Here is a 12,568-nt window from a genome sequence, read left to right on the forward strand (position 1 = left end):
ACAGTGCTATTATTATCTCGCTCTAAAAGTTTACATGTTGTTGGTTTTTACTAAATATCCCCTTTTATTATGTTGCTAACTAGAGAATAGTAAAAGGCGCCCATTTATATGCCTGCATGCAAAAAAGTTCTCACTTTATCTGCTGTCTGAAAGTACACAAACAACAACTTCTCTGGGTTGGGAGTGAAGACAGTACATGTGCACTTCTTCTTTTCAAACACTAGATGTCACTAAAAGCGCGTTTCATGAGGAGAAAAACAAAACAAAGCGTCTCAACACAAACAAACGAAGCCGCAGATGCGCTGACTCAGACAATTATTAAAGGAGCTTTGTGATATTTGATCTTGTATATCATTGAATCAGTACATAAATATTTTATTGCACATAAATATTTCATTGAACATTCTGGGTAAGATGACAACTTACTGCACGCTCTGTAATTCACGATAAGCCTAATATAGTGTGAGTTCATTTCCATCTTCTGTTGTTCAAACTACATTTTAAATGAAGAAGTGCCGGCTGACAGGCTCTTTTTAATAAAGAATTGTAGTACAAATCTTATTAGCATATTTAAACATTAAAAAAAACACCTCATACATTGACAAGATACTTTAGAAAAACATGAAACTAAACAATAAAAGATGATGTGAATTTGTATTTACATCAGTTAAATTGTTAATAATACCAAATCGACACTTCAGCTTTAATACATATCATATAATGAGGATGCAGGAGTATATATATTTTAATTGTATCCAGCTCTGAAATGAACAGCTGCACACACTCATACAGGAAGAAACGACAGTCATGGTATCACTCAGAATCCATCAGATTCAAATGTTAGTTCAAGTAAAGCAAATTGTATTGATTTTAATCAGTCTGACTTACAATAAAAGCAATGGAATTATGCAGCGACAGTTTAAAATAAAATACAAACATTCATACAAACACATTCTTTAGAACAGGGGGGCCAAAACCTTTTTCCCCTGGAGGGCCAAAAGAAAAACAATGAAGGACGGAGGCTCCAAAAGCATTTTGCAATGTGTGTCACTGTCTCTGTATCCATTTTTTCTTTCCTGACACACATCAAACTGTGCAAAGCATTACTCAGCAGCCTGAATACAGTATATTGTGGGGAAAAATGTATAAAAAATAAATAAATTGTATAGAACAAATACAGTATAATTTATTTCAATTACTGATCATTGCAAAACCTGGCGCTGCGTGAGTTGGTGGAGTTTGCTCTTTGATTAATTTAGTCACAAAATAGAAACAATACGTCAAATAAATGTAGTTTATATGTGCCTTTTAAAGCCCTAAGGGTAAAAAAAAAATCGGAGAATAAGGCTTATTATCAAGTGGGGGAAAAGATTAAAATCAAGGGAAGAGACAATTATCTTAAGAAATTAGCAAACTCGCCACCAAATGTGTTAGTTAGAGGACCTAAACTTATAACTCCTGAAAGTATTTTTTTCTCCACAAAGGTGTCCGAAATGTGCAGCTTTCCAAGCGGAACGCGAATGCATCATGAATCCACGCCCCGACGCCGTGACAACAGACGCTATCCGCCCGGCCGACGCGCTCTGCTGTCCAGGTGTGTGATATCGCAGCGCTGCGGGGCCGTTTACGGAGCTTTATCAGTTATACCTGCATGAAATGGCCTAATGTGCTGCCCTTTGTCTTCGAGCCCAGCTGTCACCCGGACGTCTGGACTACCGTCTCCCCTCTACCACTTTCTCGTTCCCCGGAAAATGAAGCGGGAACACCGTTATCATGAAGACTGACACAGGGAAAGGAATTTGACTTTTGTGTTAATAACTCGAGTGGGAAGAGCTAGCGGTTGGGCTTACCAGCTAGCCACACAGCTCAGACACCCGGCCCGGCGGCTTGGATACCCGGACTACCGCGGTCATGGCTGGGCTCATTAAGAAGCAGATTCTGAAGCATCTCTCCAGGTCAGTCCTGAGCGGAGGTTAGCACACTGGGAAGGAACACACGACGGTAGTGGGTTCAGCTGTCAGGAAGACATTTGCTAGCAGTCAACAAAATACAGTTTAACCACTTAAGTATAATTTAACGCAGATACATGCAGGTTTTCCCGAAGTGTGTCACGACTGTCAGCTGCGTTATCAGCTCCCGAACCTGACGTAGCTAGTCGGCTAACCTGCTAACACTGGGGTTAGCTAGGGGTGCTAATCCCTCGACAGAGCTATGACAGGTTGAACCACTCAAGTGGGCTGAGTCAGATTGCCTAAAACAACAAGCTCAAATTTCCCTTGAAGGTTGTAAAAAAGTCATCCTGTCACTCATAAACTAATGTCTGACTCGTAAACATTCGTGATCAGGAAGTATCTCGACTTCACGTCACACAAATTACACGGTAATCTCAAGAGGTTAGCACCGATTTGCGCGAGGGCAGGTTTGTTTACACTGGTTTAACATTGTTTTTTTCTGGTTTTTCATCACTCCACCTTCTTATCATACGGACCGAGAACCATCAGCACACAACACAACATTGGTTTGACAGCACCACCCTTGTACCTAAACCGAAGTGAACCGTATTCTCCACTTTGTAACCTTTTGATTCAGGATCTGCTGGTTATCACCACCAGCTGAGGCTCCTTTTTTTTAAATGTCTGTAACGTCTTGTTAAAGGAAGCATTGAACTCTACCAGCTTTACATGCATTATTTATTATTTTCCACTGTCCCTCAAGGGACTTTCAGTAAACTACGTCTTTGTTTTGTCCTCTGAGGAGAGAGACAAGACAAGGGATGGACTGATTGTGACAGCCAGGGCAGATATCATCATGGACAGTTTTCATAAATCAGTTCAAACTGAGGGGTTGATAATATTTGTTTTTGCTGATCTTTATTTCCCAGGGGGAAAAAAATCCCTTCCTGAATGATGACTATTTTACTTCAATTTTAGCCCCGTATCTCACCGTCTAAAGCAGGAATTCAGTCTTACACATTTATTAATGACAATAGACGCCGTAGATGCTGTGTTGTCGATGCCGACGGAAGGTGGTGGTTAAGGCAAATATCGGCTGATACATCAGTCCATCCTCACTTCACGTGTTCATCTATTTATATGTTACAATATTGTTTTATTAAAATATACATTTACTAAGTTCGATATTACCTATAAATGAAAAGCACATATGATATTTATATCAAGTAGATGGTGGATTTGAAAAAATACAGGTCCTCCTTTATTTCCTGAACATTTAAACATGAAGAAGATACTCGAGCAAGAACCCAGTTTACTCAGACTGATACGGGTAGATTAAAAAAAAAAAAAAAGACCAATATCTACCAAAACAGACGAGGTGCTGATGATTGTTGAGCATGCTTACAATTTATTGTTGTGCTGTTATTAGGGGTGTGACAAACATTTTTATACTGCATGATATTTCTTCCTCATTTACACGCATCAAGATGTATTGTAAAGTAATGGTCTAGCAGTATATTTGTTGTATTACTGCAGAGTGGCTGTAGTATTTGTGTGTGTTTAGGGATGTTGTTGCCCTTCATGCACTCCCACTCTGCCACAGCCAAGATTTGTATTGTCTCTCACGCGCAGCCTATGGAGGCATGCCCTTCACCGTCCTAGGTGAGTGCTGATATCCCCTCGCGCTGTCTGTGTGTGTGTGTGTGTGTGTGTGTGTGTGTGTGTGTGCGCGTTTCTATGTTGCAGCAGCGTACGAGTGTTTGCGCACATGACCGCGTGTGCCCTCAGCTGCATTAGCTTCAACATTGACAGGAAATGACCAGAGGAGCGGTGATGTCATCCATACGAGGGCTACGATTGCCTGTGAGAAGACCCGTCTCTCGGTCTCGCTCCCTCCACTGTTGCGATGTCCTTGTAGAAATCGGCTTCTGTACCACACTGTAGAGGGATGTTTCTTCAGAATGGGGTTTGTCTGTTTTCTGCTGCCTCATCAGCATCAGCCAGGAATAGTTTCTGCCTGTGAGATTATTCATACATACTGTAGGTGTGCTTACACAGCTGCAGGTTGTGTTGTGGGTGTCAACATGTCAGCTCAGCTTCGACTAAACCCACGCTTGATTGTTGCAGAGGACGCACGTCTGTGCTGTATTATCTGTGATGAGGACAAGCCTGTTAGAGCGAGATGGCACAACGCGGTCTTCACAGTTGACTGACTCACAAGTCTGGACTGGCCGTTCCTCCCCTGGTCGCAGCTCCAAGGCACGCATGACATATTAAACTAGCCCAGGGAGTGTTTTTATTTGGGGGTTTGCTATTTGAGACTCTCCTCTTTGTTTGACTGTCATGTCTTTAAAGACGTCGCTGTGCTTTCCTGATGTCAGCAACATCGATGAGGTGTTTCAGCCTCAGGTAGACCCTTGGGGGGACTTGACAACAAGGTGTGCGTGTCTGCATTACAGACAGGTTTGGATATCGACAAGAGTCTGGGCCAGAGCCAGATTGAGCTAGATCCAATTACACAGATACACACACACACACACGCACGCACGTACGCACACATGAAGATGGATTGAATACATGTAATCGTTCTTAGACATGCTCAGTCTCAATCTTCCTCTGCTTTGCTCTCCCCCAGAACTCAGCAGCAACATAAACAGATGTTCCAGGTGAAGAATGAGGCTCACCGAATGAGTGGTGGGTGTCATGACACAGAACGTGACCCCAGGTGGGGCTCTGTAGCGTGACGCCTGGTGGAACGTTGCTTCCTTTTTCTCATTCCCACCATTATTCCAGTCTTACTTCCTTCTTGTTGGTAGGCCTGTTCAGTTTACACACTGTATCTTGGACATAAATGATTTTCATCGCTGTTTAAAAACAAGTCTCTTTTTACCTCTCTGGGCGTGTGAAAGCTGTTGGCCTTGTGTTTCAAATTAGGCTAAAATGTTCACTTGGATTCGAGGATGAAGTGAAAAGATTTTGGTGCTGGTCAAGGTCACTGTGACAGACACACATTGGGATTACTTTTATTTATTATTGACAGTTTTTTTTTTCTTTTTCTAATGCTTGTTGAATCAGTGGATAATTTCAACAACCTGCAAGTGTTGAAGCCCACTTCTTCTAACGGTGCCGGGGCCAGGGAAGCTCTCAGACTTGCAAAATGTACCAGATTATTGTAGACGAAAGCGCGTTGGCATGGTATGGATCGCCTAGTGTGAGAGCACCTTAAAAGCCATGTAAGAGTGCCTTGAATAAAGGGTCATAAGTAGGGCATGATGAGGGTGCAGTGGGTCTGTTGGTACAGATTTGACAGGACTGTTTTCCTCTGAAGGAGGACACTGTACTGCACCCTCTTGAATTCTCAAATGATCTCTTGAGTCCAGCTGCCTCACAAGGTGATTCCAACCAAGCCAGTTTTGATTGACAAACCTAACACCTCTGAGAACGAGGAAGATTATCATGAGCTTCAAGTTCACGAGTTCATAGCCTGGAAGATTAGGTTCTTAGCCAGGCTGGTATCTGAAGTCCATTTTGGGGTTAAGTCAGGAGGTTTCATAGGAAACTAAACAAAAGCTTCAGCCAGGCCTAATCCTTTTAAACGCCTCTGTTTAATTCAGGCCTCTGAATCCATCTTCCTCCCCTCCACCTGTTCTCATTTTATTTGCTTGTGAAAGTCGAATTCTGTTAAGAGGCATCGCGCCTTCTTCGTCAGCTCATTTATTGCTCATTGGGGTGTGTGAGATTGGTCCATTTCTGCTCTTGTGTTTGTCATCAAAAGCCTCTTCAGAGCTGATGAGGCACCATAGTGATGAACTCCAATGTTCCCAGTCTTATTGCTCACTGCTGGTGGGAAGACAATTATGGCATGAGTCATGACTGAGTGCCTATTTAGTTGTGGGTGTCGCATCTATGTGCAGCTGAAGTATTGTGTACTTACCGCCCCGGGTTTGGTGTGTTTTCGTTAGTGTGTGTGAGGGCGATATTTGGCCGGGGTCCCTCTGGACCTTGGCATCCTCTGCTCTTGTGTAACCTGTCTTGGGTTGTTTTTCTTCTTCACACTAACCTTTTTTACCGTCTCCACAGGGTCATAAATAGTCGCTGGCCTTCACTGTTGATACAAACTCACTCCTCTCTGGCAGCTTCCTGCGAGTTGCTGCATTGTTCACCATGTTGGCACTTGTGTGTGTGGTTTTCATTGGGGATAAAATATCTTTGATCTTGTTCTAGAACAGGCTAGAAACACTGAGATGGCGGCGTGTTTTGTTAACAAGAACATATTTTTATTTTCAGGTGAACATAAAGTCGCCCCCCCCCCCCCAAAAAAAATCTTGTAGGGAATAGTAGAGATTTAAATAATTGAGTATTTTTTTAGATGAAGAATGATGGGAAAAAGTTTGTTGTGCAAAATTCAAGTATTCATTTAAGGTGTCTTAGCCCAAAAAACATCTAAGCCCGCTTGCATGTGTAACGGTGGCCAGTGGGTTGCGCCGCGCAGTTAGCAAACCCCATGTGGGCGACATGGCTCAGGGGTAGAGTGGCCGTCTAGCAACCGAAGGGTCACTGGTTAGATCCCTGACCCCGGTGACCATGTCGAAGTGTCCTTGAGCAAGATACTGAACCCATAATTGCTCCCGATGAGTAGGTTGGTGCCTTGCATGGTAGCAGTGTCTGAGTGTGTGTGTGAATGGGTGAATGAGATGACACTGTAAAGCGCTTTGAGTGCCGCAAAGGTAGAAAAGCGCTATATAAAATTGAGTCCATTTACCATTTACCACTCTACAACACCTTAAAGGATGCAGAGGTGCCTGACTCTCGCGCAAGTGGGAGTTGGCGTCCTTGGTAGTGGGTCCGCCTCAGTGGCAGACGGTGCCAACACAGCACAGGTTACGCAGGATCTAATAGCATTACAAGATTGGATGTCAACCCCTCAGTAGATCACCGGCTGCTCAGTTTGGAAGCGTTTTATCAAAAATGTAGCTTTCCAAGAATTTAAGCCCATTTAGTGTAGAAAGATGATTCAGCTTATTGCTGGAGTTTCTACTCTTACTTGGAAGTATAATTTTTTCCAAACATTACCAAAAGCTCTGTCTCTCTGTCTTTGTGAAATGAAGCGGCATGGGACAGCCTCCTGTCTCTGCCGTGACACGGTGTAAATGCTCTTGGTTAACGTCAGGGTTTTGCAGTGTGCAAGCACGAATGTCAGAACAACATGCCGGCCTTGTTTGGGATTGAGAATTACAGAAGCATGCAACTGTAAAACATCAGACAGTTTGCAACCAGTTTCAACCAGAACCAGTTCTTGAGACCCATATCTCTGCTCGTTTGGGAAGCAGTTGTGTGTAAAGTGTTAAACAGGCAGCATCCTTGGAATGTGTTGCATCAAAGATCTTTCAGCATATTTCAGAGGCTAAAACAAGCACTGGTGTCATCTTGAAATGAAGCCAGGCTCTGGATCATTTCTACCTCTCCGACGTGACTTGCTCTTCTAGTTTCCAACAGCGAAAATACCTCCATATAATGCACAACTACCAACAAAACAACACCAACACTGATTAAAGGAATTGATTCGCTCAGAGTTACAGTGTCAGTTCTGAATGAAACCAGTTCTCCATTCCTCTCCCGAAGCACCGTCCAGCAAGCCGAAGCAAACAGCAATTCGCATTTTGTGACCCGTGTCCGAAGCATGTTTATAGCTACGCAACCATCAACAACAAAAAGATCTACAGAGACATACAACTGCACTTTGATTATTTTTTTTCCAACCCAAAAGATGCAATTAGGCAGTCAGACCCAGCAGAAAGTCACCTTTGCTTCTGATGTTGTAAATAATTTGCTCGGCAGACGACGATATCGCGGAATGAGACTATGGAGGAAAGTTGGTAGACGGATAATTAAGAGTGCTGTGTGTGGGTGTTTGTTGTTTTCAGATTATTTTAAGGTTTGTGTGATAGACCATCACACCCACGCTGCAGGCATTCCCCTCCCAACACTGCAGTGCTGCTCTCCTCTACAGCACTGCAATGAAGGAAAACTGATGAGCCAGTGAGGAACCGTTGGAAATCTTCAACGTTAGATGCATCAGACAAAAAAAAAAAACCCCAGAGAAACCGAGAGGCCTCTTCAAAATGAAGCCAGTCAACCACAGAAATGGAAGACACATCAGTGGAGGTTGCTACACCTTTCAGACTTGTCTTGTGTGTGAGTACCAGCAGCAGCTTTAAGTTTTCCTGGCTCTTTCCATCTAGTTTTGGGATCTGAGCTGTTCTATGGTTGAATCACGAGCTCTGGCCCCGGTTCAGGAAAACTGGCTTTACTGCACTGTGTTATTCAGCCTGAATGTGAGGGATTTAAATGCCTATAATCACGTTTATGTCACGTTCTCTTGTTGCTGTTGTTCGGCCCAGCTTGTTGCTCAGTCATATGAATATTGGATGGGAAAAAAATAGGTTTCTTTCATTCTTCCTCTCATTCATTTTTCCTCTCTCTCTCTCTCTCTCTCTCTCTCTCTCTCTCGCTCTCTCTCTTTTTCTATTTCTGCTCCCAACTCTCTTTCTCTCTCTCTGCTCCCAACATCTTGGTATCTTAAACAAGCTGGTTACCGCCTGAGTCATCTGGCCGTCCTCCCTCCGACTCCTCTCTTTCTGGCATGTGTGTCGTCAGGGTGCGCCACAAATACGCCATCAGAGCAGGAAAAATGGCTTTCCATTCGCAGCATCCACAGGAGCAAAATCTGCTGTCAGTCTATTGTGGTTGAAGCAAAAGTTGCAAGATCAGCCCTCACTCCCTCAGACATCTCAGATAGACAGCAGCTAAACTACAAGAGCAAATGAACTGATTTCTGTTTTTTTGAACAACTCTCCGTTTATTTAACTTGTATTAGATTACAGTCCCCTGTCTTGTCGAGAGTTACCACTGTTGGCTTTGGAAGTGCTGTTAGATGGCTTTTATTAGCATTGGAGAAAGCTTGCCAAGATTTTTTTGCTGGCAAGAATGTGGGTCATGAGTTTACTGTGACAATTAAAAAATCCTGAGCCAGTAGCCTGATTTCTTTATGAGTCCTTATGGGATTTATTTCTTTATGGAATATGTTTGTATCAAAGTACAACTGTCTGCCTTCACTCTTTTGTTCAGAGTAGTACTACTAGGTTCGGGGTTCCCGAGTGTTTCACCTCAGGATCCTCATAATAAAGCTGCTAGAGATCCCGATATCACCTGAGACGGTGTAAGTTTACAAATGCTGCACATCGACACTCTGAAGGTGCCTGTTCTAAAAATGGCTGCGTACCTTTACAAGGTAGAAGAAGTGTGGAGGAAGCTACATGTGACCCTGCTGAGATCCAGAGAAGTAGGGAACAGCCAATGAAGGTGGCGGCCGTTGTTGGCGGATACTTGATCAGCAGCAGGAATTAATATTTCACTGCTCACAGCTGAGACACTTCAGCAGACACATCTCTGTCTGACTGACTGTGTTTCCGTCTCGTACGTGTGTGCACGCATCCACGCGAGCACATGTGGACATCATATATTTTTTTTAGTTGTGTTATCAGGAGAGTGCGTTTTACATGTAATTTCTGGCTCCACTGTGCTCGAGTTTCTGGTTGTGTCTGCTGCTACTGCTGAATAATTTACAGGGATGTTGCATTAAAGAAGAATCTAACACTGCCAGGAGAAGGTGTGGAGTGGGCAGGAATTTGATAGACAAAACATCGCATTCATAATTGGACAAAGTCTGTTTTAGACAGTAGAATACTGGCTGACTGCACTTTATAGTCTCAGGAAGCATTGTTTGGAGAACAATACCTAGTCTGGTTTCTTTGTTATAATAAAAAGAAGAAAAAAAAGAAGTACTTGTTGAAGTGAAAGTCCACAAAGAAAATCCCTACTTTTGATTCATTACCTTGCAACCAAGTTACCTTTAAATCAAACTTGGACGCTATGAGCATTTAAATGCCCCGCGTGTGGGATCTAGTGACATCTGAAGGTCAAGTCGGACATTGCAGCCCCTCACCTCCCCCCCAGTCTCAGGAAGATCAGTGGTGGCTTGTGGGGCATCCATATACGATCTTAATTTTAGGCGGGAGTTGGCACTGCTTGTTCAAAACTAGAAAAACTGAACTGGTCCCCTCAGGAAAATTGCTCCAACACCATTATAAAAGATGACACAATTGCTCTGTCTTGAGGGATTACACAACTGAATGTTCACCCTTCTGTCCTGAACATAAGACGCGGGCAGCAGGGCACAGAGCCTGGACTTTTACAGCTCGCTGCTGAAGCTCTGTCCAGATGACTGTTGCTTCTGAAAATCTTTTTGGAAAGGATTCGATTGAAATAAACACATGAAAATGATGCGGAAATAATCACGTCATGTTTGTACATGTTGTGTACAAAGCATGAATGCTATCCTTTGTCGGTCTGGTTGCAAGACAACAAGCAAACAACCTTTTAAAATCCTAGTTTTCTGAATGGAGTTTGTTATGGAGGGTAAGGTTTATATCTCCCTCTCTGTCAGTCTCCGCTCTTCTTACTCAGCTGTCTTCCCTCATCGCCTTGTGCTCCATCTACATCCAATTTGTTCTCATATGTGGAGTTTTGTTTTTTTTGCAGTACTATTTTACCTCCACCAAGGTGTATCATTTGTTTATCCAACAAAACATGGGGATTTGTTTCACAGGTACCTTTCTAGTTTTAAGCCTTTTTTAATGATCTAATTTAACATTGTGCTCAGCTTGAATAACAGATGCACCTGGTGAATCAAGCTCGCTAACACGTCAGCTTTTTTTTTTTTCCTGGCTTCAAAAAAAAGGGAAAAAAAAGATAAATGCCAACACAAGTCTTCTAACCAGGGAGAGACATCACAGTTGTTTACTTGCCAATTTCCCCACTGAGGGACGAACAAAGGTTTATCTTTATCTTTATCTTTTCTGTCTGTTCCACTTGTTCCTCAGTGAATTCACTTAGTAGGTCAGGTAAGATACTGAACCTCACTAGCTTGATTGTCCAGTCATTGACAATCAGGTCAACCAGTCCGTTATGTGACTTGGTTGTAAAACTCTGAGCTTTGATCTGGCTCTATTTACAGATAAATACTCTGGTGTGAGAGAGATTAGCTGACAATCTTAAGCCTGCGCACCTTGCATGTGTGAAACCAATGTTAGCCCTTTTAAAAAAAAAAAAAAAAAAAAAAACCCAAAACATTACAGTTTCAGGACAGTAAGTCATATCAAGAGGTTCTTTACCGCCTCAGCTGTGAGGGTAATGTCTTCACTGCACCGCTGCTGCTTGATGACCAAGTCATTAAACTCTGACCGTGCTGCTGGAGTTCAGACGTCAATAAATCTGCACATCGCACACAGGCGAGTCCGTGTGACTCGTGACTGGGAGGTAATGTGAAATCAATACTATCCATATTTGAAGAGATTCCATTAGACCCGTCCGTGGAGATGCACAGGTCAATAAACCATTTAGTATCAGGATGCTCTGCTAACTATTAACCAATAATTAAACTGTGACTGTGGGCAAGAGACACTTGAGGTTATGGACATGCAGTTTGTGTGTTTAACACGAGCGAAAAGGGCAAACAAGCTGAACACACAGCAGCTTAATGAACGATGCAGTTGCGTGTACACACTTGATGAGGACATAATCAAACATTAGCCTGAACCTTGAATCAAATCAACCTCGCCCGGAGTCTCAAAGCGTTTTTGTTTTATATTATTTGTTTTCCTCCTTGATTTACAGGTTTGCGAAGAACCTGTCGCCAGACAAGATCAACCTGAGCACGCTGAAGGGAGAGGGCCAGCTCACCAACCTGGAGCTGGATGAAGAGGTTCTCCAGAGCCTGCTGGACCTGCCAACTTGGCTGGCCATCAACCGTGTGTGCTGCAATAAAGCCGCCATCAGGGTGAGAGACGGTCATACAGTGGGCACTGTGGATGCATTGCTACCTGACTCATCATCGTGCTATTCAACAAGGATGCACCATGTTGGATTTTTTTTTTTGCCCATATGCCATTATTTTGCAACTGACTTGGCAGATGGGTAACATCTGCAAATATCAGCCATCTAAAAAGTGTGCGAGATATTTACTTCTTTATTTTTTGAGAAAAACAAAACAAAACACAGAATCAACTTGAGGGAGAAACCTTCTTTATTTTCAGAAACTTGGAAAAGCTCATTCACGGGCCCAGGTCGAACTGGAAGGCTCATCGGGCAAAAATGAAGAAACCATTCTTGATTTAGCACAATCCCAGTCAAATTTCGATTTATTCTACTGTTGCTGCAATGATACTCGTGATTGGAGTAGGAATGGTAATTTTTGAATGTTAGTTCCAATGAAAATAGATACAGAAAATAATTTGGGTTTTTTTTTCTGTATGGAAGTAGCATGCTCCTCCACATCTGGAGACTAGGATTTGAAGGCAGCTGCATCCTTACAGCATCATCACGTCATTTTATTTGTACTTGAATGTAATGGGGGGGGGGGGGGGATTGCAGCTCCTGGGATTTGGATATTGCAGTCCACCATATTACAAATGTGACCGTATTTAGATTTAATTGTGCTGCCCTATTTTAATGGTTTACGAGCTTAAGTAAAAGAAACCTTTAGCTGAAATATCCTG

At 42.9% G+C, this 12,568-nt stretch overlaps 1 protein-coding gene across 2 annotated transcripts in view; it reads left to right on the plus strand.

Annotated features, from left to right (window-relative positions):
- Nucleotides 1-1,546: 1,546 nt before the first annotated feature.
- bltp3b (bridge-like lipid transfer protein family member 3B) overlaps nt 1,547-12,568 on the plus strand; it is a 30,288-nt gene continuing 19,266 nt past the window's right edge. The window contains exons 1-2 of one of the 2 annotated variants that reach the window (XM_086201947.1): nt 1,547-1,955; nt 11,688-11,850. In XM_086201947.1, coding sequence (XP_086058073.1) covers nt 1,912-1,955; nt 11,688-11,850 — 207 coding nt within the window. In that variant the 5' untranslated portion in view covers nt 1,547-1,911. The remainder of the gene's footprint in view (nt 1,956-11,687; nt 11,851-12,568) is intronic. The other variant, XM_086201949.1, reaches the window with a different exon arrangement.

The sequence above is a fragment of the Aulostomus chinensis genome, chromosome 4 (genome assembly GCF_037954235.1).
Source record: "Aulostomus chinensis isolate RoL2024-O1b breed Wild chromosome 4, RoL_Achi_v1.0, whole genome shotgun sequence".
In the NCBI taxonomy this organism is placed as follows: Eukaryota; Metazoa; Chordata; class Actinopteri; order Syngnathiformes; family Aulostomidae; genus Aulostomus; species Aulostomus chinensis.